Source organism: Typopeltis vanoorti, chromosome 19 (genome assembly GCF_054136105.1).
Source record: "Typopeltis vanoorti isolate ZY-2024b chromosome 19, IOZ_Tvanoo_1.0, whole genome shotgun sequence".
Taxonomy (NCBI): Eukaryota; Metazoa; Arthropoda; class Arachnida; order Uropygi; family Thelyphonidae; genus Typopeltis; species Typopeltis vanoorti.
In genome coordinates this window covers 24103478-24130850 of record NC_143567.1, presented here as the reverse complement: position 1 = coordinate 24130850, position 27373 = coordinate 24103478, and the positions used below count along the sequence as shown (strand labels likewise).

The window sequence follows — 27373 nt, the reverse complement described above, 5'->3', positions numbered from 1 at the left end:
TTGCTCTTATGTATATGAATTATCAGCATGAAGTTATGAATTTACCTTTTCTCTTTTGTTATTATGTTACTGTTTCATGGGAAGGAAATTACAGTTTGATTTTAAGAAGAAAGTAAATCCGTCAATATCTTCTGAGCGGGTGTGTAGTAGATTTCTATTTAATCATTATATTCCTAATAGTTATTTTCTCACTTCACGAATAGTTAGGATAACTGCATAATTAAATGTAATGATACTCGCCGCCAAAATTTTTGTACGCTTAATTGAGAAACAGTATATAAGTAATATGATTAATATTCTCAATTTAATTATTTTGTCATAAAAGATAATATTTTCAGATTATAGGGAAATCTTAATACAGGACGAGTCAAGGACTACCATGAAAATATCATCGGTGCGATGCCGTCCTTCCATCCAGGTATCAATGCCATGCGAAATCAATTGACATTAAGTTAGTAGCAATTTCTGTTACTCAGACAATTCCTCTTCCTTTCCCCTTAACTCCCCATAGCCAATACAAGATGTGACTTTATTTATTTATTTTTATCCATTATGTCTAGGAATGTATGTTAGTTATCATCCATCTCGGGATTATTTTAGATTCAGCGACATATTCTAATTTTATAACATCCTTCCCTTGGTTGTCCTTGACTTGTCCTCCAAAATTTAACATTCTCGCTTTTTGGGGAGATAGTCTTGAATTATGCATTCTTTCAATATGTTCCGTTTCTTTCTGTATTTGTATATTTTAACTATTGCTGTGTCTATTTTTAGTTCTTTGCATATTCTTGTGATTCTCTCTCGGTCACTGTTTTCCATACGAATGTGATTTCTCTGGTTTCACTTTTTTTTTTTTTTTTTTTTTTTTTTTTTTTTTCATGGTCCATATTTCGCTTTTGTTTTTGTTACTGTATACGAAGTTGGAAATTTTGGTATCGACGTCGTTTTTGATATTGAGTTTTCAAGGAATTCGAAACATTTACACAAACTGCAAATTTTAAATAACTTTAAAGCACTTTAAAGAAAATATTGCTACTTAGTTTTTAAAGAAATACTGAAATGGAGTATTTTAGGTTTATCAGAAACACATTGGTGCGGAGTTGGATTCATTGATTTACCAGAAGGAAGACTGTACTTCTCAGGAAGAAAAGATAACATACACAGAGAAGGAGTTGCATTATTAATTGAAAAGAAACTTACACAGTAATTGAAATAAACCCAGTGTCTCCTAGAATAATAACAGCCAAACTTCAAGCAAAAGAAAAAGGTCAAACAATTAAAATAATCCAAATATATGCACCAGACAGTAACCATTCAGAGGAAGAAATAGAAAATTTCTATGAAGAACTACAACAGGAAATAGATAATCCCAAAAATAGGGAACTCATGATAGTAATGGGAGATTTTAATGCTAAAATAGGACAGTTCACAGCAGACAAAAAAAAGATGTGATGGGGAAATTTGGATACGGAGAGCTTAACGACAGAGGAGAACAATTACTCCACTTCTGTAAAGCAAACGATCTAATAATTACAAACACATTGTTCTATCAACGCCCTAATAATAAATATACATGGACATCCCCAGATGGTAATATAAAGAACTGCATAGAATATATCATCATAAACAAACAATGGAAAAGATCAGTAAATAATGTATGAACATTAAAAAGTTTGGATTTTGACACTGACCACGAAATATTAACTGCTAAAGTGAAGATAAAATTCAACAGGAAAAATAATATCGGAAAAGAAGAAAACATCAACCTATCAAAACTGAAAGATAGCTCAAGCAGAAGTCGATTTTTAGAACAGATGTGCTTGAAATTAAAACCCTCCATCTTCCAGAACAGCAGAAAATACTGGGAAGAAGGAAAAGAAACAGTGTTATCAATTGCAAAAGACACTCTAGGTTCCAAACCCAAAATAAACAAACAGTGGATAACCCAAGAAATCATAGCTACCACAGAAGAGAAAAGAGAGGCCAAGATACTTGTGAACCAACAAAACAATGAAGAGAATAGAGAAAAATACAAAGCACTAAAAAATAAAGTTGATAACCTATGCAAAAAAGCCAAAGAAAAATGGTTAGAAGAAAAAGTAAGAAATGCCAAGAAGCATACTAACAAAACAACCTAAAAGTCTTCCATGATACTGTAAGAGAAATTACAAAGTAATTCTCAGCAAAAGCAGTAACAATGATAAACAACAAGATGACTGAAACCAGGAATATTGAATATATAAGAAAAATCTGGTCAAACCATTTTAAGACTATCTTCCACCAAGGAAACAAAACTACAATGCCAACAATAGAAGAAAATAATGATCACCCAAAAATTTTACAAGAAGAAGTTAGATATGCAATAAAACAGATGAAAAACAATAAAGCACCAGGCATTGATACTATCCCTACTGAACTGTGGTCATATGGAGGCAGCATATCAAGAGAATATTTACCAACCCTATTCAATAAAATACTACAAACAGGAGAGATCCCAGATGACTGGTGAACTGGAAAGATCATCCCAATATACAAGAAAGGAGACAAAAGAGACTGCAGAAATTACAGACCAATCAATTTACTCTCTCACACCTATAAAATATTCATAAGAATTATACAAAATAGATTAAAAAACACCTATGAAGAAATGATAGGCATAGAACAAGCTGGTTTCCAAGGAAACTATTCAACAATAGACCAAATTTTCACATTGCACCAACTAGCAGAGCTCAGCTGGGAAGACCATAAAGAACTATATTGTTGTTTTGTGGACTTGAAACAAGCTTTCGATAACATCAACAGAGAAATCCTTCTTAAAATTCTACTAGAAAAAGCAATAGACAAATATATAATACAGTTTCTGATAAAATATTACTCTAAGACAAATGCAATAATTAAAAAGGACACACTCACAACAGAACCCATAGAGATCCAAAAAGGAGTAATGCAAGGATGCCCATTATCTCTATGCCTATTCAACATATATCTAGAAGAAGTTGTAAAGAAAGCAATAGACAATGAGCCTGGAATCAATGTCAATGGTTTAAACATAAATAATATCAAATATGCAGATGATCTCGTCCTTGCAAGAACCCCGAATGAAATACAAAAGCTGATCAACAAGCTAAACGAAACCTGTAAAACATATGACATGACAATAAATATACAAAAGACAAAAGTGATGAAAATAGGGAGGAACAAAACTACCATCTCAGCCACCCTAAACGGAGAACAAATAGAACAAGTAGACAACTTCATATACCTTGGATCAAAACTAACTAACAGAAACAATAGATGAACTCAAAAAAACAAACACAGAATAGCGATAGGATGGACCACCATGGGAAAATTACAGAAAATCTGGAAAACAATCAAGATATCTAAACAAACCAAAATCAAATTATATGAAGCAATAATTATACCAACAGTCATCTATGGAGCAGAAGCGTGGACAGTTAAAAAAAGAGAGGAGAAAAAACTGCTGGCATTTGAAATGAAATGCTTAAGAAAAATAAATAGAACAAGTTGGATAGAAAAGAAAACAAACATCACAGTTAGACAAGAACTATTATATAAAAAGACAATAATAGAAAAATTAGAAAACAACAACTGAGATGGTTTGGACACACTCTACGCATGGATGCAGACAGACTTCCTAACGTCCTAATCAATACTTTTCCAACTGAAAAAAGAAGACCTGGAAGACCAAGAATTACATGGCTGAAATTAATAAAGAACATCTTGGGATGCAGAATATATAAGGAACTTTTTCGAACAGCAAGGAATAGAGAAGACTGGAAGATCCTGCTCAAGAGAAGACTCAACCCGTCTTAGACGGAAGAGAAGAAGAAGTTTTTAAAAAATTATAAAAATGTTTAAAAAAAGTAATATCATAAAGAAAATTAAAGGTACTGTAAGTACTGAGGTTAAAAAATGATTTTGAATAAAATCATGCAAAAACTTAAAAATATAAAATGACATTAAAAATTCTTCCTAGGGTACTAAGGTACTACACAATCACAAACATTGCAAGGGTGAGAGACATAAAAATATACCTTTTTAACACTCTTCAAATAATAAATGCATCCCTTTGTCACATCTTTTGAAATTCCTCTTGAACAGAAACAGCAGTCTGGAAACATCTGTATGAATGTTCACATGACTGCATTCAAAATAAAAATAAAATGTGCTTACAGATTGGACCACTGTCACAGCAAGATAGCACATATATTTTGCACTCCTGAAATAAATCCCTCTCACATAATATAAAATTCCCCTTGAACAGTAGCAGCAACTAGAAATGCTGAAACATTTGCAAAAATAATCACATCCGCTCCTTTGAAGTGGGGGGGGGGGGAATTCACTGAAATGACCATTTATCATAGTATGGCATATGCTCTCAGATAGGGTACAATAAGAGGAAACTGCAGAATTTGTCAATTTGTGCAGTGTTAGTGTTGAACCCTGTTATGCATGTATTAGACCACATGATTAACGTCATAAGTTACACCCTCCTCCCCCTCACATGCACGGTTGCAACTTGGTATCAAGAATAAATTATCCAAGTAATAATAAATTTAGTTTAATCCTTTATCCAAGTGTGAGCAAACAAAGTTTGCGCTGGAAAGTATCTTCAGGACTGGGATAAGGTGGTACAACACCTGGAAACTCCTTGCAAAGGTGGAGCAAGCTACCAACGCTCCTATCTCAGTATCTCCCATAATGTAAAACACATCTCATTGCAGATATGTATAATGTTATGCATTAAGGGAAGGGCCACTACCGAGACTAGTTTTGACCTTTATTGAGGTCTCTTCAGTGGGAGCCAGGCCCAAGTGGAGATACCAGGCAGAAGCATTAGCAAAGTCATCTCTACCTATAGGAGTTGCCAAATGGTGTGCCACCGTTTGGCAACTTTTTATTAAATTACTTTTAATTAAATTAATAAAAACACCTTTTTATTAAATTACTCTGGATTTAGAGAAAGATGTTGAAAGTTTATTTTCGTGTGACTTGATATTTGATAAAAGGAAGCATTGGAAAGTGGGTGGTTGTACTCATGGATGAAAATTTAATGAGGTGTAATTTTAAAGAGACTCAAGTGGGAGATGCAGGTGTGTGTGTGTGAGTGTGAGAGAGAACAATGCTAAAAAAAAAAACTTTACTTACAAAACAGCTTGAGATGGTTATTTAAGCCACTAGTACAAAATTAGCTTATTAAAAAGAGTGAAAGAAAAAACAACTGATGATACAGCATCTTCAACTGAAATGATTAAGATTGATTTTGGATTCTTAATCAAGAATTACATCTTAAGATGAGTGTGTAGATTTTTCAACCAAAAAATGAATGTGACAAATGATAACTGACACTGGGTTTAATAGGTTGTGATGATATAGATTGTTAAACGGACTAGTTTTGCCATATATACTAGCGGTTTCTTCTGAGTTAGGAAGAACAAAAAATAAGCAGTAAACATGAACCATTACATAACCAAAACCAAGCATTTATGACTGTTACATAACAGAAAATAAAACAAGCATGTGGAGTGTCGAAGATAGCATGGATCAGTCATTGTTCAGTAGGTATGCATGATAGTTGGCAGAAAAGTTAGTCTGACCTGTGGAAAGATCTAATAAGTAACTTCCAAATATCACATACACTCAACAGAAACCATGGAATGATTTTGTCTTGTAAGTAGATAACCATTGTAGACTGATAGTTGCTGGCACTGAAGTTATCTTCTATGTAAGGCATGGAGCTCTTGTTCCATTCAGTATTGTGGTGAGTGTGGGAGAAGTGGAAAGCTAGGCCTGAGCTGTCTTTGTTATTATTCATATCTCCATTATTTTATTTTATTTTTGTCTAATTTCCAAACTTCCAAAAGTTTGAAAGGGCTGTGGTCCTTAGGTGAGTGTAACAGAGCTCGATCATTACAGTGGGCTTGAAAACCACTCTTATGTCATGAGATTTCAGGAGATTGGTGATTTGAGAGAAAGTATCAAATGATTCCATCAGTTTAAATGATGGAGTCATTTGATATTCCATCATAAAATGAAATTCATCTTAGAACTTGAAAATGAAAGAAAATTACCTTTCCTAGATGTTTTAATTTTGAAAAAAGCAGAAGGCCTCTCTTAGCATATATTGTAAACCCACTCACACAGGTTGTTACGTACATTTCTCTTCATTGCATCACATATTGCAAAAATTAGGTATTATAGATGCTGAAAAAAAAGGGGAAAAAAAAAGGCAATCTCTATTACAGGAGATGAAGAAACACTAAAAGAAGAATTATATTTTCTACTCCTGCTTGACAACAAATTCCTTACATTTGCTACAAATGTAAGGAATTTGTAGGTAATCTCTTGAAACCTCATGACATAAGAGTGGCTTTCAAGCCCATTATGACTATATGAGCTCTTGTTGTGTCCCATTCTTGTTTATTTATATATTTCCCTTATACTTTACTTTCTTTTATATTTCTTATCCCTTTTCTCTGCGTATCGTCACTTCCATACTAGAAATCTAAGCTCTTGCTCCTCTTAGTATCCTAAAACATTTATTTTTTAAGGCTGCGCCATTTAGGACATTTAGTTTATAAAGAAATTTAAAACGAGAAGAAAATTCCTAAATAAGTTTAGAAGTGAAATAATCATGCAGTTGTAACCTTGATCTCGTAACTTAACTTATTCTTCCCCCCGCGCCTAGGTTCGTACGTTATAACAAGCGGTGCATTGAACGGCAATTTCAGACAACTGATTATTTGATAAGCAAAAGTTTATTAAACTCATAAATACAATACAATACATTAAATTCTAAAAACTCCAATTCAATACTAAATTAATATAATGTTAATAAGTCTAGCAAAATACAAAAATGAAAAATTTACACCAGCACGTGGGATAAACTGTTTTGGCCTCCACAAAAGACTATACACACATAAGATGAAGGGGTTTTCCCGTTAATAATTAAGTTGGCTTAAATCCTTCAACCTCTTAAGCACAATAATGCGATATAATGTTTCAATTAGACACAAATGGTTTACACACATTAATTCACAAGAAGAATTATGAGGGCTTAGCAATTCCGTTGCTACAGTGAATGCCACATTCAATTCTTTTGACCTTTCTCAGTTAATGGTAAATTACATATACTAGTATCAATACACACTATCGCTCGTTCAGTAATGCTGAAAAACCAATTCCCTCTTTCTCTATACTATTAAGTGAGCTAAAGTCCTAGTTCAACTCTCATTCAAGTCCTTCAAATTCCTTAGTAATACGAACTACAATTACAGCCATATTAAATTAACAGAATTAACATAAAATCTTTCACAATACTGTTTGATGAAGCTCTAGGCTTCTTCTAAGGAAACACGATCCATCTGCTGTTCTGCTGTCATCAGATTCACCATGAGGATATCCACAATTTCTATTGATGATCTCCTTCCTTGAGACCAGGATTGGCTTAGTATACAGTAAATACCTTTCTTCCCGACCATGTGGTGGCTCGATGGTAGGAAAATGGGACCTAAATCATACTTACAAATATTCCGTATCGTGGCGGACGGAGGGGACTCCTGATCGTCACTCAGGAAACTGCATAAGGTAACCTCCAAATGAAAACTGGCAAAAGACCTCCTGGGGGCGGTTCCTAACCCTTTTATATTATGACCCTACCGGCACCTCCTGCAATTAATCCCCCCCCCCCAACATTAGGATACGTTTATCGTAACCTGTTAGGGTGGTATCTCCCTGCTGAACCTTCAATCTTTGGCGGGCTGTGTGCACGCGACTGACCTGCGGCATTGTCTAAATCGGGAACTGTGACCTTGGACTACTTCGGTTCTAGGTAACCCTATGAGTCACTTTATCAAACTCTATCAGCTCACCTATTTTTTCTAAGAATTAGCATAATTTATAATCTCTTGTTTCAAGTGTATAATAAGCAAACCTTTTACATGCAAAATTCTTATAACTAAATACTGTAAATTAATTATCTCACTCGTTTTTTCAATATTATACAATCAATGTTATACGCGTTAACAATTATTCTTTTCAATATATTTATTTCATTTTATACTTAGATGCAAGCACGATTTTCTTATTAAGGTTTCTACTTGTTAAATTGTGATCAAGTAAATTATCTTATGAAGTTTACAAATATCATAAATTTAACACTCTGTTACATTCACCTAAGACCACAACCCTTTCAACAAACATTTCTAACATCAGATAAAAAAAAAGGAAAGTCTCCCATCAAAGTATTTCCCCATATCTCTCACCTTGGTACCCTCTACAACCTTAACAACTAGCTTTTTCACCACCTTGGACACTCATCAGTTAGTGATGGATTCTGCCATTCATTGTTCTACAGCAGACTTTGCTAAGCTTATGTCAAAAGGGGCAGGGTTAGCAAGGTTTGCTGTAGAACAATGAATGGCAGAATTCCTTACTAACTGATGGTGGTGAAAAAGCTGGTTGTTAGGGTTGTAGAGGGTACCAAGGTGAGAGAGATATGGGGAAATACTTGGGATTGATAAATCCCAAGTATTTCGGTGGAGCTTATTCAGAAGGCCTTGATTCCACAAATGATCAAATGCCTTTGAAATATTCTGTATCGTATGGTCTCAGCTCTGCCCCATGTGATTAGATTGTCAGCTTTCTCTCTCATCATTCTTTGTATGTTATGGTGGATCCTTCTCTCATCAGATTTGATTTCTTTATCAATCCTGGAGTACCCAGGATTCTGTACTCCCACATTCAGCATATCTTACCATAAATATATTACATTACTGGCTTCCTTTATCTTGAAAAAAAAAATAGCATTCTGTTTCAAAACATTACTTCTCTCCTCATCTCCTGACAATTTATCAATCCCAAATTTGACAAACATTAGAATATTCTTACATTTGGGATAGTACAAAAAAAAAATCTTCCTAAGAAATTATATAAGTGACCCATCTCTCATAGATTCCCTTCAGTAACTTTCCTATGGGTGCTGTGCTTCTGTGCTATGCATTTTTCATAGGTAATTTTATGAGCATTGCTTTGCTGAATTTGTCATGCCATTCCTCTGCTTTCCTGTAATCATCTAAGAAATAGAACCTGTACACAGTCCCAAGCACATCGAACCAATATTCCATCTCTCTCTGCTCTTTGGAAGAGTCTACCCTATCCAGTTTTTCCCAGAGTGTAAACCCTAGCTTTTCATTAGATTACTTTTTTTTCCTCTTTAATTACTTGTCCACACATCATTGTGTTATAGGTATTGTGACATCTCGTGGGGAGAATGGGGAATAAAATGGTTAATATCTTGCCTAATTATATATATTTGTGTCTAAATTGCATGTATTCTTCTTGCTGGCTTTCCTGGCTATGGAATGAAAAACCTGAGCTTCTGTAAAGAAAAACTTTGCTGCCTGTGTATTCTTATTATCTGAGATCTCCAAAGAGTTGAGAACTCATTGAGGGAGGCTATACATCACACAAACCAGCTGTCATACTCCTCCTTAAACTCATTCACACTTAATGTATTCACTACCTATAAAAGCAAACTATTCCACTCATTTCACTGATCTATGAAAGAAAAATCTAGCTTTTATCTCTTTCTTAACTGTAAACAAACTTAACTTCCATGGATCGCCATATACTGTCTCTGCTTTCCATCTAACAAAAAATTTCTTCATACTATATCTTATAACTTCAATACAGAAGTTTTTAGATCTCTATCACATCATCTTTCTTTCTCCTGTTAGAGTCTGTAGTCCACATAGAATCTGTCTTCATAATCTGAATTCCATAATCCCAATATAATCTTTGTAACTCTTCTTTGCATTTTTTTCCACAACTTTATTCTCTTATAACCCATGAGACCAAATCTACACATAGTAGTCCAGGTGCATTCTTATCAAGACCATGTAAAGAAGCAAAATGACTTCCTTACATGTCTAGGGTTGCTTCTGCATCACAATTATCCTCTGAGTTGTATTTGCAAATTTTGCAATGTGATTTGAACTTCAAATTCCTATCCAATCTCCCTAGCCTTATCAGTTTCTTGTAGCGTAATGCTGCTAATATACAAGGGGGGGGGTGAAAAGTTCTGATAAACACCTAAAAACAAAAATGATATTGAAGCAACTGTTATACTCATAAAAAAGAACATATCTTAGAACTCTTTAACTCCCATGTTTCATCAAATTGTAATAATTTGTTCTTTTAAGATATATAAGATGACATGTCAATTCCTTCATGGTGATTATCATAACATTTCAGCACACTCTTGTAATCTGCAATGGAAATCTGATCGTGCCAAAGTGCATAAGTTTACACTTAATAACATTAAACTGATATTATTAAAATTAAGGGGATATTAATCCCACATTGTTTTAAAACCGAATAAGAAACTCAAAGATTGGAATCAGAGAGTTTCATGCCGAATATAGTAAAGTATAAAAGTATCGGCGATTACTAGCGTGAGCTAATGCAAGTAGTCCTAGTACGTAGTACAATCTCGGGCAACTCGTTGCAAAGGTGAGTAAAGTTCTGATCGCTATTCTTGGTATTTTCCATAATGTAAAAACACATTTCCTAGGAAATGTATGCTGTTATTACATTATGGTGGGAGGTCATTACCCAGACCGGTTTCAGCCTTTTTTGAGGCTTCATCAGTGAGTAGCTAGACCAAATAGATACCAAAGGGTATAACGAAAAGAACTTATACTCTGCTATACGAGTTGTCAAACAGGTGCAACCATTAAGTTACTTAAATATAAAGAGCCAATAGCTTCATTTCGGCGATATAAACATTATTAAAATTAAGGGGATGTTAATCCCACATTGTTTTAAAACCAAATAAGAAACTCAGAGATTGGAATCAGAGAGTTTCATGCCGAATATAGTAAACTATAAAAGTATTGGTGATTACTAGCGTGAGTTAATGCAAGTAGTACGTAGTACAATCTCGGGCAACTCGTTGCAAAGGCGAGTATTAAACTGATAGCTATTTTCATTTTCCCAAATTTCTAGCCTATTTTAATCATTCTGTAAGTGCTGGATATCAATATCATCCCTGAATGCTCTGTTTATCTTTGCATCATCAGCAAACAATTGCACATCTCAATCATAAACAATAGACTCTTTTTAATGTCATTAATGTATAGATTGGACAACAATGGCCCAAGGACTGAAACCTGGTCCATCACTGATCACCTGAAACTGGCAGATTCACACCTACTGTATACCACTGTTATCACACCCACTTTTTGATATCTATCAACCATTTACTTATACAAATCAAAAGTTTATATTCCTAACCTATATTCACCAGTTTATGAACAGCCTTTCATGTGGTATCCTGTGATGCTGGCTAACTCACCTTCAGTTGAAAAGAACTTGATAGATTCTTTTCAAAACAGAATTCTCACCTATATGTTTCCAAAAGGCTTCATTGAAATGAACTGAGCTATGGTGGCTCAACTAGTATACTCTCCAGCCTAAAGAGCATTGCTTCTTATCTTCCTCCTCAGAAGCATAAACATAAATAGCATAAACATCTCTTGTTGAGAATAACTTGTCAAACAGAACCCAGGTAACAAAAATATAGTACAGGTATTCAAACCAAATGAATGGCAAAGTCTCTTATGCAATATCATCACCCACTCTTTTCAACTTGTACATCAGTGATATTCACATCTCCATACACAACCAGATATATCAGTATGTAGATGGCACTGTACTGTGAACCATCCATACAGATATTAATCACCATTTCCAAAACATAACAAGTTCTAAATGCACCGATATCTTATTTTTACAGTTCACTGCTAATAAATAAACAATTAATTAAACTTCTAATCATTAAAACTCCTAAAAATCCTGTATCTGGACCATTTGCATTGTTAGGTCACACATATCATAGCATTAACTGTGACAATTGCTGCTACCCTGAAATCACACTTGTAAGACTTGCTACACATACATATTTGGTCCTTCATACAGACTGCCCACACTTTAAATGGACTAAACACATTGAAAGCTTTAATAAGAAACTTTACATTATTGCCAACTGAGCTGTTCCAAGTAAAACATGTACCTTCAACACTAAGAAAATTATCTATCATGGCATTTGTGAAACACTACTAAGATATACATGAATATACTCTAACCACTGTAAACAGGCACTTGTTAAAAGTAGAAGCATTGTGAACAGAATCAATTTGAGTGGTTTTTAAAATGAACATACACGAATTGCTGACCAATTCTTTAATAGTCTGCTCACTGCACATAAAAGTTTAAGCATTTCAGACCATGCCATTATCATATTAAACAAGTATGTCTTTAATGAAGTACTTGTTTAACACACAAAAAGATGCTACAATAACCGATTTGGGCTATGAGGGAACATCTCATACCTCTGCTCAATAATCTGCACAACCATAAAATACCTATATATTTTAAATTAAAACGGGATTCATGGAAGTTGTATGAATACAGTGAGCATACCACATTCACCAAACTGTAAGACAAAAAAACATCAATTACCTAAGATATCAAAAGGAAAACTCCACAACACATAAGTAGTAAATACTAATTCCATACTATTCATAAAAGCTTATTCTAGTTTTGAAGTCGATGGGATACACACTAGTGTGCATAATCCTATTATAACGTCCATTCTATCACTCAACTTGTACTATTTTTGTTTAGTTTTTATTATACAAGTAAATCATTAACTTTTTTTTTTACCACTTTTTTTCTTATGAACATAATGAATATCTCACTTTTTTTATGTATATTTATATCCTTTTGCCCTAACTCAGAAATTTATTATTTATTTTTTATTATTCTTACGTGACACCTCAAAGGAGTCCAAAGACTCATCGATGGAGGGCACCTACTCTACTCTACAACTCTCAGTTCTCCACCACTCAATCCACCAACTACAATGAACTGCATCATCTACTGCCCACAGCCACTAGTATTTTCGCAGACAATCACAAACATCCATGTCCACGGTGGGATTCGAACCTGCAGTCTTCTGCTGGAGATTGATATCCAGAGTAATGTAATAAAAAGGTGGGACACCGTTTGGCAGCTCCTATAGGAGGAGATGACCTTGCTAATGCTTCTGCCTGGTATCTCCACTTGGGCCTGGCTCCCACTGAAGAGACCTCAATAAAGTTAGAAACTAGTGTAGGTAGTGGCCCTTCCCTTAATGCATAACATTATACATATCTGCAAGGAGATGTGTTTTGCATTATGGGAGATACTGAGATAGGAGTGTTGATAGCTTGCTCCACCTTTGCAAGGAGTTGCCCAGTGTTGTAATACTTTACCCCAGTCCTGAAATCCAGAGTAATTTAATAAAAAGGTGGCACACCGTTTGGCAGCTCCTATAGGAGGAGATGACCTTGCTAATGCTTCTGCCTGGTATCTTCACTTGGGCCGCTCCCACTGAAGAGACCTCAATAAAGGTCGAAACTAGTCTGGGTAGTGGCCCTTCCCTTAATGCATAACATTATACATATCCGCAAGGAGATGTGGTTTGCATTATGGGAGATACTGAGATAGGAGTGTTGGTAACTTGCTCCACTTTTGCAAGGAGTTGCCCGGTGTTGTACCACTTTACCCCAGTCCTGAAGATACTTTCAGGTGCAAACTTTGTTTGCACACACTTGGATAAAGGATTAAACTAAATTTATTATACTTCTGCTGGAGAGTGGATACGCTAACCACTCGGCCAGCCAAAAATTATCGCAAACTTTCATTTGCTTAATTTTATGTCTGTCTTCTGTGCCAACTTCATGCATGCTTTCTTTTTATCATTTTCTCTCTCTTTCTCGTATCCTTTTTAATTTTATGTTTGTAATTGTGTTGAGGTATGACAGATTTTTTTTTTCTTCTGATATGATTTGCAGTCCCAGGTATAACATTAATGTCCTCAAATCATAAGATTTAAATTTTAAATCATAAGAATTAAAAGATATTATTGCTTATCTGTGTTCAATCTGTTTGTTCAATTGTTTTTCTTAAACTTTAGTTGTTTGATATCTTTGAGTTAGTGGTGTTAAAATTTAATTAAGTAAATAAAAATAAGTAACAAATCAAATTATTAATAAAATTACATTCATTGTAGAAAATGAAACTATACATCAAATCATTGCTAATTTTGTAAAAGTATGTTGAAATTACTGAAAGAACAAATATTTACATATGTAAAATTTATTGATTTATATAATTCTATTTAGTTATCTTTCTTTACATCCCTTAAAATGTTTTCATTAATTTTATTTAGTTAAATAAACATGTCCGCGGACTAGGCTAATGTTAAATAAACATTAGCCTAGTGGCTATGCGCTTCGCAACCATATGTCTGGGGAAGGAGTGTCCTAGGTTCGATTCCTATTGACGACGTGAGGAGCTCAAGGATCTTCTTCAGCCATAGTAGCCAAGTTAGCCAGTCTTGGGTGTGGATAGTGGGGTTTTTCATCCTGCAAGCAGACAAACCTACCCCATGAACACACAGATACAGTCATGAATATCACCCTTAAGGGATGCAGCAGAGGAGTGACGAACCAGTTGCATTAATATGCCAGTAACCCCTCATTAGGAGGGGACTCAACCTGTCCTAGATGGATGAGAAGGATAGGATAGGAGAAAATAAACATAGCAAATCATAAATTTGTTGAAGTGGCTAAGCTTATGAATGTTTCATTCAGAAAAAGATTACATGTTGCAGTACAAAGCACAATGGTATCAGTTGTTGGATGGGAAGGATATCGACAGTGTGTGGGAAGGGTTTAAAATATACCTAAATGATACAATATCAGAATGTGTTCCTAGAGTTCAAAAAATAAATAGGATACGAATGCAACAGATGTATAATTAAGAAAGACGATGTGGAAGGAATACCGTGTGTATAAGGATGATGTCAGTTACGATCATTATAAGCAGCAGGCCAGAAGAAAGAATAACTATTGAATGTAGAAGATTGTTCAACCAATGAGTAGCCATTTTTCTCAAAGCAATCAACCTGGTATATGCAACATTGAGATAGAGTCCTCCTCAGTATATCCAACTCATACAGTGAAGAGGTAGCTCGACGCTACCTCTTCACTGTATGAGGAGGATATACTAGAGCTGTTACACATACTGAATAAGAATTCTGCAATAGGAACTGATGGGATATCAGCATGGATGCAAGAGTGTTCATCTGAATTGGCTATTTCTTTGACTTGTGTATGTAATTTGAGTCTCAGAACAGGGAAGATTCCACAGGAGTGCAATGAATGTATCCAGCTATTGACCAATCACTAGTATCCCAGGAGTGATTGTGTAGATTTTGTAAAAGTTGGTTAGGACTCGCATTCAGAAATAGGTTGACAGAGAATCTCTGCTTTGCAACAAACAGCATGGGTTTACTAAAGGAAGTAAAAACCATGATACTTTTGAAATTTGTTAAGGCTTTTGACAGATGGAAGACTTTCATAAATTGGAGAATATGGGATTGGATTTTAAACTATTAGTATAAATAAGAGGATGACTGACTGACAGATATCAAAAAATCATATGGGGGGAGGGGAATCTGCAAGATTCAAGGTAACTGGTGGTGTACCTCAAGGATCAGTCCTTGGTCAATTGTTATTCAATGTATACATTAATGACATTGGTAGGATTTGACATGCGACATATATTTACTGCTGATGCAAAGATAGACAGGGTGATCAGGAGTGCTGATGATATGCAGTACTTGCAGAATGATTTGAATAGGCTAGAATTCTGGACATGTGAAATTGGCTGTCAGTTCAATGTCTTGATAAGATACCTAATCATTTTGGTGTGATTAGGTATCCAATATCATGTTATATTGGTGAGATTATGCTAGAAGAAATTGATCAGGTCTGGTTTCCGTGGTGATTCTGATTCAGTGGAGAGTACAAAGGAGAGTGTCAAGTGATATCAGGATTGTTGAATACTGATTATGAAGATAGATTGAGAATTTCTAGGCTGCTGAAACTAGCAAACAGGAGAAAGAGAAGTGATATGAATGAAATTTACAAACTTCTGAAAGGGTTATACTGACTTTCAGTACATGGAATTTTTAATTTTATGGAGGCTGGGGAAAGGATGTGAGGTCATCCTTGGAAGTTGAGAATGAATACTGTCAAGAAGCAGGTGAGTGCTAGATTTTTCTCTCATAGAATGGTGCATGATTAGAATGGATTGTCACTAGATGCTATGTGGAATTAGTATGAATGAGTTTAAGAACAGGTATGACAGCTGATGTGAATACTATGGCCTCTCTTGATGAGTTCCTCACTCCCTGGAGGTCTCTCTTAATAATAGTCAATAATAAATTACTAAAATAAAATTCCTGTCATTGTAAATGGGAAAGTTATTCAGGTTCTTGATATTGAAAGTCCTAGGACTTATCCAGAAGTCAATTATATCTCACAGTGGTTACCATTCTTTAAAGTCACTCAGTGCTCTAAGTGATATTGATAATCCTAGATACATATCTGATTTTCCACCACCAGTATTGTAGGAATGTGGGAAGTACTAATCATGTGTAGTAGTCAATCATGTGTAGTAGTCTATCCAGATATCCTTGGAAACTGAGCTCTTAAACTATTTCTAGCCATTTGGAGAGTCACCTAGATTGTGCTAGTTACTAGAATATTAATTCTGTGCGCAAAATTTCAAGTGAATAAAAATAGTTTTCATTGATTTAATTAATTTAAAAAAATTTTTTAAACTCAAACTTTGGCCCAAAGGTTATTAATGAAAGAAACAAAAAAGATGGATGATTTATAGAAACATCCAAAATTGACAATGTAAATGTGATTCCAATTAGCCATATAATATATGCTTTTTTTGTTAGAATCTGCATCTCCTTTGGTACCTTAAAGGTTAATAATTATAGGGTATTTTATTTCATTAATGAGAAGAAAAGGGGGATGCTAGCATTTGTTGGTAATTGCTAATTTACTTGGTAATAAGTTGTATAAAAATTTATGTGTGTGTTTTGTAAATACAGGCACACAACTATGCCATAAATACTTGATCTGCACACAGTTGTCATAATCCATTTTATGAGGGTTCATTCTATTGATTTATTGAGTCAACTTCTGTTTGAAATAAAAATTTAATGATATTAAAGTTATACATTTTGATCCTTACATTAAGGTCATCATCAGTTTTTCTTTTTAGGATGACTCTACACGTTATAGGTCATGAAATAAACTTTAATGTTTGAAAAGTGTTTGAAATAAACTTTAATGATATTAAAGTTATACATTTTGATCCTTACATTAAGGTCATCATCAGTTTTTCTTTTTAGGATGACTCTACACATTATAGGTCATCATCAGTTTTTCTTTTTACGATGACTCTACACATTATAGGTCACAAGACTTATAACACTATAGTGCATTGTGTGGGCAAGTTATGGAGAAAAATGTAGCTTGTTGACATGTTTCTTAAAGAGTGGGAGGTTGTACTCAGTGGAAAAAAACAGTATGTGGGAGACTATTCCAAAAAAATTAGAGGTGGATGGAATGAAAGCTGATGAGAAGTTAGTTCGGTGTGTTTGGAGCTGGGCAGCATATTGGTGTTGGCCAGTGGGTGCTCTAGTTCGTACATGATTAGAAAAAAGTAGGGGAAATGGTAGCAGTCAATTCAAAAGAGTGATGCCCATGAAAGTACTTATGGAATAAGCATGTGCCAAAATAGAGTGCCTACAATAAAAGTGACTGAAGGGAGTCTGTGAGGGAAGGGTCTTCTATTAAGCACATTGTCCTGTTTCTAAATATCAAGAATTTTTAGGGAAGTTTTATGTGCTTCACCCCAAATGTTGGGAACAGTACTCCCAAAGTTGGTCGAATCTGAGACTTATAAAGTGTTAGGAATCGATAGGAAGAGAAGTAATGTTTAGAATAGAAATGAACATGAAGCTTTTTAGAGGCTAAGGAGGCTATGTAAGTAATATGTTTGTGCCAGGATAAACTATTCATGACTTATTTTTCACAGTATTAACAACACCACAAACACTTTTATCAACAAAGATGTTTTATTAACGCTTATATTTCACTGATTTTCAACTCAGCATCATCAGAGCAACCATATTTGTTAAGGTTGTGAGAATTCTTCAAAGCCATTGCTGACTCAAAAAAATAATCTTTCAGATCTATAACGACTCCTAAATAGCATATTCGTTTTCTTCCATCTAATCCTGTGTGAAGGAGCGTCCAAAGCGTGGTCTGCCAGTCCTAACTTGCCATAGTAATAGTAGCGAATGTATCTTTCATGTTCTTCCAGGCGGATGTTCACTGATCTTTCTGTTTGCCCATAATAGGCCAAGTCACAGTCACATGGAACTTCATACACTCCTGGGTGCTAAAGGGTGAAGTTTATCCTTAGGCGAGCGGATCAGAGTTGCCAGCTTGACATGAGGTTTGAAAGTGGTGCGAAGGCCATGTTTCAACAATACTTTGGCTATCTTTTCCAATGTACCTCTGATATAGGGAATAGAAATGGTCATGTTGTATTCTTGTGTATTAGGGGAGGGCAGAGTAATAGGCCTATGTAGTATTTTATCTATTTTGTAGGGATTGTAGCCGTTGCTAAGAACATATGGTGCAGGTATTGGAGTTCAGTGGTCAGAGCTGTATCGTTAGAACAAATGGCTCTGGCTCTGTGTGTAAGTGTTTTTAAAATGCCGTACTGTTGGACTGGATAATTATGTGATTGTTTATGTAGGTATCTTCCTGTGTGTGTAGGCTTTCCGTAAATAGAAAAAGATAGTGATCCATCTGACCATTTCTATTCCCTATATCAGAGGTACATCAGAAAAGATAGCCAAGGTATTGTTGAAACATGGCCTTCGCGCCACTTTCAAACCTCATGTCAAGCTGGCAACTCTGATCCGCTCGCTTAAGGATAAACCTCACCCTTTAGCACACCCAGGAGTGTATGAAGTTCCGTGTGACTGTGACTTGGCCTATTATGGGCAAACAGGAAGATCAGTGAACATCCGCCTGGAAGAACACGAAAGATACATTCGCTACTATTACTATGGCAAGTCAGGACTGGCAGACCACGCTTTGGACACTCCTTCACACAGGATTAGATGGAAGAAAACGAATGTGCTATTTAGTCGTTATAGATCTGAAAGATTATTTTTTGAGTCAGCAATGGCTTTGAAGAATTCTCCCAACCTTAACAAATATAGTTGCATTAATTTGCCAAAAATTTAGAGACGGTTATTCTAAGAAAAACTCCTGGATAACTGCTTTTTTTTTTTTGGAGGGTGCCAAAAATTTGGACTTTAGATCTTTTGTCTTTTGCAATTATATTGTTTCACTCACTCACTGTTGCGTTTACAAGTGTGTTGTGCTCTGATGATGCTGAGTTGAAAATCAGCGAAATATAAGCGTTGATAAAACATCTTGTTGATAAAAGTGTTTGTGGTGTTTTTGATACCGTGAAAAATAAGTCATGAATGACCATCAACACCTAAGCTTATCTGTTAGATAGGATAAACTAGATATGACAATCAACCCAAGAAGACAAAACTGATCTTGAAAAGAAACTGAGCATTATCAGAAGTGAGAGGGAATGACGTCAGATTTTTCTTTTGGGTGATAAGGCTGGCTTGAGTTTTTCTCTCCTCTATTCCTCCTAAGGAGGAATAGAGGAGACAGTGTTCAAACTATTTAAGTTTTAGATCTGAGAGTTGGGTTAGAAATAAAGCACTTGATGAGAGATAGACCACTGGTATGAGTCCTGAGAAAAATCAGGGGCCTAAATAGTTGGCAACAATGGCAGAACCATATTAAAAATAAAGACATTAGGAAGGAACTTTGTTATTTACATTCAAGTATGCGTAGGGAGAGCTAATCTACAGTGCTATGGTCACTTAAACAGAATGGGAGAGGAATATTTAGAAAGTTTTTATTGCAAACAGTAGTTGACTTCATTAGAGTCTCCATAGCTCATTCGGTATAGACAAAGTCCTTGACATGAGGAACTTTATCTGGTCTCTTTCGACTAAAGGTGACTTAGCCGGTCTCCTACAGAGGTACAGTTTTTTCACCTGGAAATTCTGTTTTTTTTTTGTTCCTCAGAGCAGGCAAACTATGTAAATCTGTGTACACACACGGATTTACAGCCATGAATACTTGAAACAATACAAGGGTGGTCTGAAAAGTTCTTGTCCTTGACTATAGATTGGCAAGATTTTTTTTCTAAGTCAACATCTGTCATAAGCATCCATGTGAAATTGCAAGTCATTCTATCATGTAGTTTGTTTTATATAGCTGTCTGAAGCAAAAGTGTTGTCTGTATCCATTAAAATGGATAAAATCGAGTGTTGTGCGGTTATAAAATTCTTTGTAAAAAAGAGATTTAACGGCAAAAGAAATTCATTTGAAGTTCATAAAAGTTTATGGGCGCCTTGAAGATGATCCATGTGAGGGATGTCCAAAATTGTAACACCACCAGAAATCATTGATCAAGTGCATGATATAGTATTGGATGAACGGTGAGTTAAAGTGCGTGAAATTGCTGAGACTATAGGCATTTTAAAAGAACATGTAGGATATATTTTACGTGAAGAATTGCAAATGAAAAAGCTTTGCGCAAGATGGATGCCGTTCTTGCTCACAGCAGATCAAAAACGCACTTGCATGAAAATCTCTGAACAGTGCTCAGAGCATTTCAAGAAGAATAAAAACTGATTTTGTGCTTCGATTTATTACTATGGATGATACTTGGATTCACCATAACACACCAGCAGTCAAAACAGTGGACAGAAGCCGGTTGTTCAGTGCTAAAGAAAAAGTCTATTCTCAGCAGGAAAGGTCATGGCATCGGTGTTTTCGGAGGCTAAAGGCATTTGGTTTATTAAAAATCTTGAAAAGGGTAAAACAATAACCAGGAAATATTATTCCGATCTTTTAACGGCTAGACGAAAAAATTCGTGAGAAAAGACCTGGTTTGCAGAAGAAAAAAATTATCTTTCATCAAGACAATGCACTTGCCCCCAAAGGTGTTTTGGCAATGGGAAAATTAAGAGATCTGCACTATGAATTGTTGGAACATCCACTCTATTTCCCATATTTGGCTCCCTCTGACTTCCATCTCTTCCTTGCTGGTCAGCATATTTCTTCACATCAGGAATGATTGCAGCTGTAGAGGGATATTTTGCAGATCTTACTGAGAACCACTACAGGGATGGAATAATGGTGCTGGAGTATTGCTGGAATAAATGTATTAGTCTTAAGAGAGATTATGTTCAAAAATAAAAATAATTTTGAAATTATAAATTCGTTTTTTCATTGTTTGGCCGAGAACTTTTCAGACCCTCATATGTGGAAGAGATAGGGTACTCACCATATGTTATGCTCATAGTTAACCATAGGTCACATCTGGGGTCATCCTCCTGTATACGTGACGGCACATGAATGGGAGTTGACTTCATAAATCAGTATACTGTTTACTGAATAATTTTAGTGAATGAAAGGATCTCATGAGGTGGTCCTAGGCTGCCATGTAAGAAACATCAATAATGGAATATAATATTCTATTTGATTTTTTTAAGGCAGTTCCAACTAGTTTGGATGCAATCTCGGCTCACAAACCTAAATACACACATTTTTATAAAATTAATAACAGAAAAACTCACGTAAAAAGATTATTTAATAGTATAATTTTCGCCTGTGACAGGCGAAAATTATACTATTAAATCTTTTTATGTGAGTTTGTCCATTATTAATTTTATAATTATGTCTACTCATGGTATTCCCTTATTAAAACTGACTAAACACACACACACACACACACACACACACACACACACACACACACACACATGCACACAGTTGACAAAACATTAGAAATACCTAACCTAATAGCATGTCAGTCCTCTACTAGCATGAATAGCAGCTTGTACTCTTTGAGGCATTAACTCCACCAGATGCCAGAGGTACTACATTTCCAGTCATGTCTATTGCAGCATTGTGCACTACTGTGTCTTAGATGTCATTTCTGGATACATGGATCTGATGTCTTGCTGTATGGCATCCCAGAGAGATTCGATCCGATTTAAATTTGGGAACCTTCGGGCCACTGGATAGACCCGAACTCAGACGAGTGTTCCTTGAGCAATGCAGCCCAATCTTGTGGCACATTGTCCTGCTGAAACAGACCATTGGCTGCAGGATGCATGAAGGCCATGAAAGTATGTAGGTGATCATCCAGCATATTCTGGTAGCTCACACCATTTAAGGATCTCTCCAGACATACTAAGGAACCTAATATGTTGCATGAGAAGGCGCCCCCAAACCATCAGAGTCACCACCTCTTTGAACAGAGCTGACCCTGGCACAATGGGGGGTCTGTGGCTTCATGCTGTTAGTGCCACACCTGCACTTTCCCATCAACTTGGTACAACTGATAACAGGATTCATCAGCCCAAACAACTCTGATCCACTCTGCAAAGGTCCAGTTTTGATGTTCCTAGCACAAGGCAAGGCGCAGTGCTCGATCATGAGCTGTCAACAGTGGTACGCAATTAGGATGTTTGTTCTCATGGTATGCAGGGTACACCGCACATTCACTTGCTGATGTTGCTTGGATCTCTGACATTGAAACTGGAGATGTGATTTGCAATGCCTTTGCCTGGCGGTTCATCTGTACAAGCTTGTACAGTCTGCATTGACCCTGGTCATCAATGCCATGTGGTCGGCCACCACTTGCTTGCTGGTCACTGGTACATCCATTGATGGTATACTCATGATAGATCCTTGATATGGTTGTCCTCAAGAACACTAAAGTTCTTACCACTTGGGCGATAGAACGACCCATCTGTGTTTTGCCGATAATGTCCACGATCAGTCACTAAGATTGCCGTATTTACCCATATTTGTTGATTGTGATACATTGTTGGGAAGCCCCAATGTCTGCCTATTTACTGCTGTGTTCAGTTTGAGTATGTTTTACTCTGTGTGGGGAATGTCAGTTCCCATCATCCCTATCTCTGTTTTGTTTTGTTATGTGTGTGAACTCTTCAAACTATAATGAAAATTGTAGTGTTTGAGGCAGTTCAATAGGCTGCTATTTTCAACAGTATTGTCTCTGTCATGCTTTCTGGACTTTCTCTTTAGTCATTATTAACAAATTGCTATTTAGCTCACTTGTTTGCTGAAATACGAGGTGTGGCTATTAAATGACGAAACGAGGTGCGCTGTGAATCATGTACTCGTAGGAGTGGGATGCACCATGAATGACCTTGAAGGTTCTAGAAGCAGTTGAGATAAACATTGTTCGCTGTCACTCATAGTTAGTCTGTAGACAGCTATAAAAGAAACATGTGTGAAGTCGCTTTGCCGGAATAATGTCTACCGTTAAACTTGTGCAGCGCATTAATCTCAAATTCCTTGTGAAATTGAAGATCATCACATGTGATGAGACGTAGATTTTCCAGTACAATCCAGAAACAGAGACAATCAATGAACTGGAAAACTCACGGGTCACTGAGAATGAAAAAAGCAAGAATGAGCAAGTAAAAACTGAGGGCAATGCTGATCGTTTTTATTTTATAATTTTTTTTTTTTTTATGTCAGTGGCATAGTAATGGTTGAATTGGTACCAGAAGGGTCAGAATGTTAAACATTATTACCTTGAGGTTCTGGCTAAGCTGAAAGAATGAGTGAGGAAGAAGAGACCCAATCTGTGGAAGAACAACACTTGGATTCTTCATCAGGACAATGCTCCAGCCTACATTGTGCTGTCTGTAAAGCAGTATCTGGCTGATAAGAAGATCCCAGTGTTGGACCATCCACCTTACTTGCCAGACTTAGCTCCATGCGACTTTTACCTTTTTCCAAAGTTGAAATCTGCATTGAAGGGCACCCATTTTCAGTCATGGATGAGAAAACGGCATGCACTACTGAAGCAGATAACACCTGATGACTTCCAGCACTGCTTCCAACAATGGAAAGTTCGTATGCAACAGTGTATAAATAGAGGAGGGGAATATATGTTGAAGGGGATAACAATTAAGTTGTACAATTCTAATAATAAACCATATTTTTGCAACCAGTCTTGTTATTTAATAGCCACACCTCATATAATGAACATAATTCTACAAGTTTGTTTTTGTTACTCCCATCCACAAAAGGTTCTAAACCCATGGTGCATTAGTACTGTGGTTGGGCTAAGGACTGTCTATTTTTATTAATTTTTATCATTTTGTTTTGCATTTGTTTTTTAAGTTTGGACACCTTGCTCTAGAGGTCAAATATGAACTTTTTGTCAATCCACTTTGGACCTCTGACATACAGAAGGGCAGTAAGTCAACTATCACCTAAAGACAATCCATGTGCAATGCAGGATTCAAGCCCATCAGCCTGTTGGTTGGGTAGCAGGTATGCTAACCTTGTGACCAACACCAGGCTGGCAATGTTAAGTCAATTTGTTTCAATCAGGAGTTGCTTATATGCTAAATATTTTTGGATGTTGTTGATAGCTATGATTAGCTTAAAGATCATGCGGATTTATTAAAACTAATACTACTGTCTAACCTTTCACTATTAGTGGTTTTGAAACATGAACAATGCTTAGTTTGCTTTTGATATTTTTCTCTAAAAAAATTCATTCGAGAAGTTCAATCTTTATATAAACTAGTCGCCAACCATTCAACTGTTATCTTTCTCCTTTGCATAGAATCTTATCAACTACTTCTAGAAATGAAAGAACTTTCATTCTTTCTCACTCCATCACACTTCCTATTGCTAAACCTTGTACTATTAACTCAACTTTTATAAGGAGTTGAAAAACCTTTCTGGTTTCTGAAAAAGGAAAAATCCTTTGCCACTTGCATCCTAAATGAGATTCAAATCCAGATGTCTACAACGCAACATCCATATGACTTCCATACAGATGTACTTTGCTGTAGCAAGGAGTTATGTGACAAGAGTATTTTGTTGTTTTAGTTTTGTTTTCACCCACAAAAGGTTATCAATGTATAGCATATTAGTATTAGTGCTGAGTTTGAAGGATGAGACAATTCAGAAACCAACTGTGGAACCCCCCCTCCCCCCAAGTAATTTCAGGCCTACCACATCTGCAGATATGTGTTACAATTGGATTTCAACACTGTTTAGAAAGCACAAGCACTCTCCATTCGGTCAATCAACAATCATTCTTTTATGATTCCTACCCACATAATGTGTGTGTGTGTGTTACATTAGTACCTTGGATGGGATTTAATACTTTGAAAGCCCTATTCTAGAGACCAAAGAAGCAACTCGTTCAAGTCACTGTTTCAGGTCTCCAATAAGTAGGACTGTGTTCTCTTACTGGCAACAGAATTTATTTCCCATCTAAAGACATCTATGAACATTCATTCCTATAGTGCAATTCAAATCCAACTTATTGATTGGAGAATGGAAACAGTAACCATTAGACAAATCTGACCAGTTAATGAGTGAATTATGCATTTATTCCAAAATCACATAACTAAGTTTAATAACTCATTTTTAATTGAAATTTATTATGAAAAATTACTTTTCATCATATTTTCTCTTTTTTTAATGTTTTTCAGAACTTGACTGGTGTAAAGATCTTCATAGATAATAAAATGAGAAAGGCTTGAAAGCATTTAAAAGGAAGAGTGCTCCAGAAGATAATACTGGTGGTAACAGACACTTGTCAAGGAAGTTTTTCAAAATGCCTATATTATGAATCCATTTTTTTTTTTTTTTTAAGCAACAGGAAATGTTTAGAGATGAAACATAACAGAATTTCAAATTAAGAGGGCATTCTGAAACAACTTAGAGCCTTGAACTAAATATAAATTCAGTCTTAACATAAAGAGGTATACTTGATGCAAATGTAGTTCTTCATGCTTAAATTCTAAACTTAACACTCAGAGAAATCCAGAAATCAGTCGGAATAATTTTATCGAAGAACTTTTCATTTGTAAATTCCCTTATATAATTTTTTTTTCTGAATTCAAAGTGCCACTCTCAGAATAAAATGAAATTTTCAGATAAGGGAATCCTTTACCTTCAAGTTTCACACTCATGAGAACTTAAAAGATAAAAATCTTTATCTATAAATAGCAATTTGAAAATGAAGGTTATCTCAGAAATTAATGGATCATACTAAGGAAAATCCTTCCATCACAAGATCTTAAAACCATTTAAGAGAGCACAAAACCTTGCAGTTGCAAAATGTATAAGAAATCAATTCGTGATACCATGGAGAGTAATGAAGGTGTTTCTACTGATTTCAGATAAGGGAACCTTTACCTTCAAGTTTCACACTCATGAGAACTTAAAAGATAAAAATCTTTATCTATAAACAGCAATTTGAAAATGAAGGTTATCTCAGAAATTAATGGATCATACTAAGGAAAATCCTTCCATCACAAGATCTTAAAACCATTTAAGAGAGCACAAAACCTTGCAGTTGCAAAATGTATAAGAAATCAATTCGTGATACCATGGAGAGTAATGAAGGTGTTTCTACTGAAGAGAAGTCATTTCGATGTGAATTCTGTGCAAACAAATTTTCAATGAAGGGTAACCTTAAAACTCATTTGAAGATTCACAATGAAGAGAAACTTTTCCAATGTGAAGTCTGTGGAATGAAATTTTCAAGAAAGGGTACTATGATGGACCACTTAAGGGTTCACACTAGAGAGAAACCTTTTAGTTGTGAAATATGCCAAGAAAGATTTGCAAGTAAGTCTAATCTTACAAGCCACTTAAAGGTACACACTCAAGAGAAGCCCCATCAGTGTGAAATATGTGCTAAGAAATTTTCACATCAGCATAATCTCCGAAAGCACTTAAGAGTTCACACTCAGGAGAAGCCTTTCATTTGTGAACTCTGTGAAAAGACATTTTCACATAGCAATAACCTTAAAATCCACTTAAGGGTTCACACCCGAGAAAAACCATTCAGTTGTGAAATATGCAAAAGGAAATTTTCTCAAAGCAGCAGTCTCAAGAGCCACTTAAGGGTTCACACTCGAGAAAAACCTTTCACTTGTCAAATCTGCAAAAAGAAATTTTCTCAAAGTGGTAGTCTCCAAAACCACTTAAGGGTTCATGCTCAAGAAGTCATTCACTTGTCAAGTTTGCAAAAAATACAAATTTTCACTAAAATGCCTCGTGAAGTTATACTTTAAGAGTTCATTCCAAAGGCAGCTGAAAAAAAAAACTTCTGTATTTAAAATGCTTTACTATTATGTATAATTAATGATTTATTGTAACCATTATTTCTCTGCATAAAATTCTTCCTAATGTTGAAACTGTTTACAGACAGTTATTTATTAACAATTATTCATATTTATCACAAGACA

General features: G+C 35.5%; 1 protein-coding gene across 3 annotated transcripts; it reads left to right on the top strand.

The window, feature by feature from the left end:
* Positions 1-27373, top strand: LOC150095915 (uncharacterized). 3 transcript variants are annotated; one of them, XM_090409308.1, is made up of 3 exons: positions 22-139; positions 339-418; positions 25607-27373. In XM_090409308.1, exon 3 carries the CDS (start codon positions 26483-26485, stop codon positions 27197-27199), a length of 717 nt encoding a protein of 238 aa, XP_090265434.1. In that variant the 5' UTR covers positions 22-139; positions 339-418; positions 25607-26482; the 3' UTR covers positions 27200-27373. The 3 variants fall into 3 exon arrangements, with proteins under 3 accessions (XP_090265432.1, XP_090265434.1, XP_090265433.1); XM_090409307.1 differs by having other exon boundaries at positions 339-451; XM_090409306.1 differs by lacking the exon at positions 339-418 and having other exon boundaries at positions 1-139.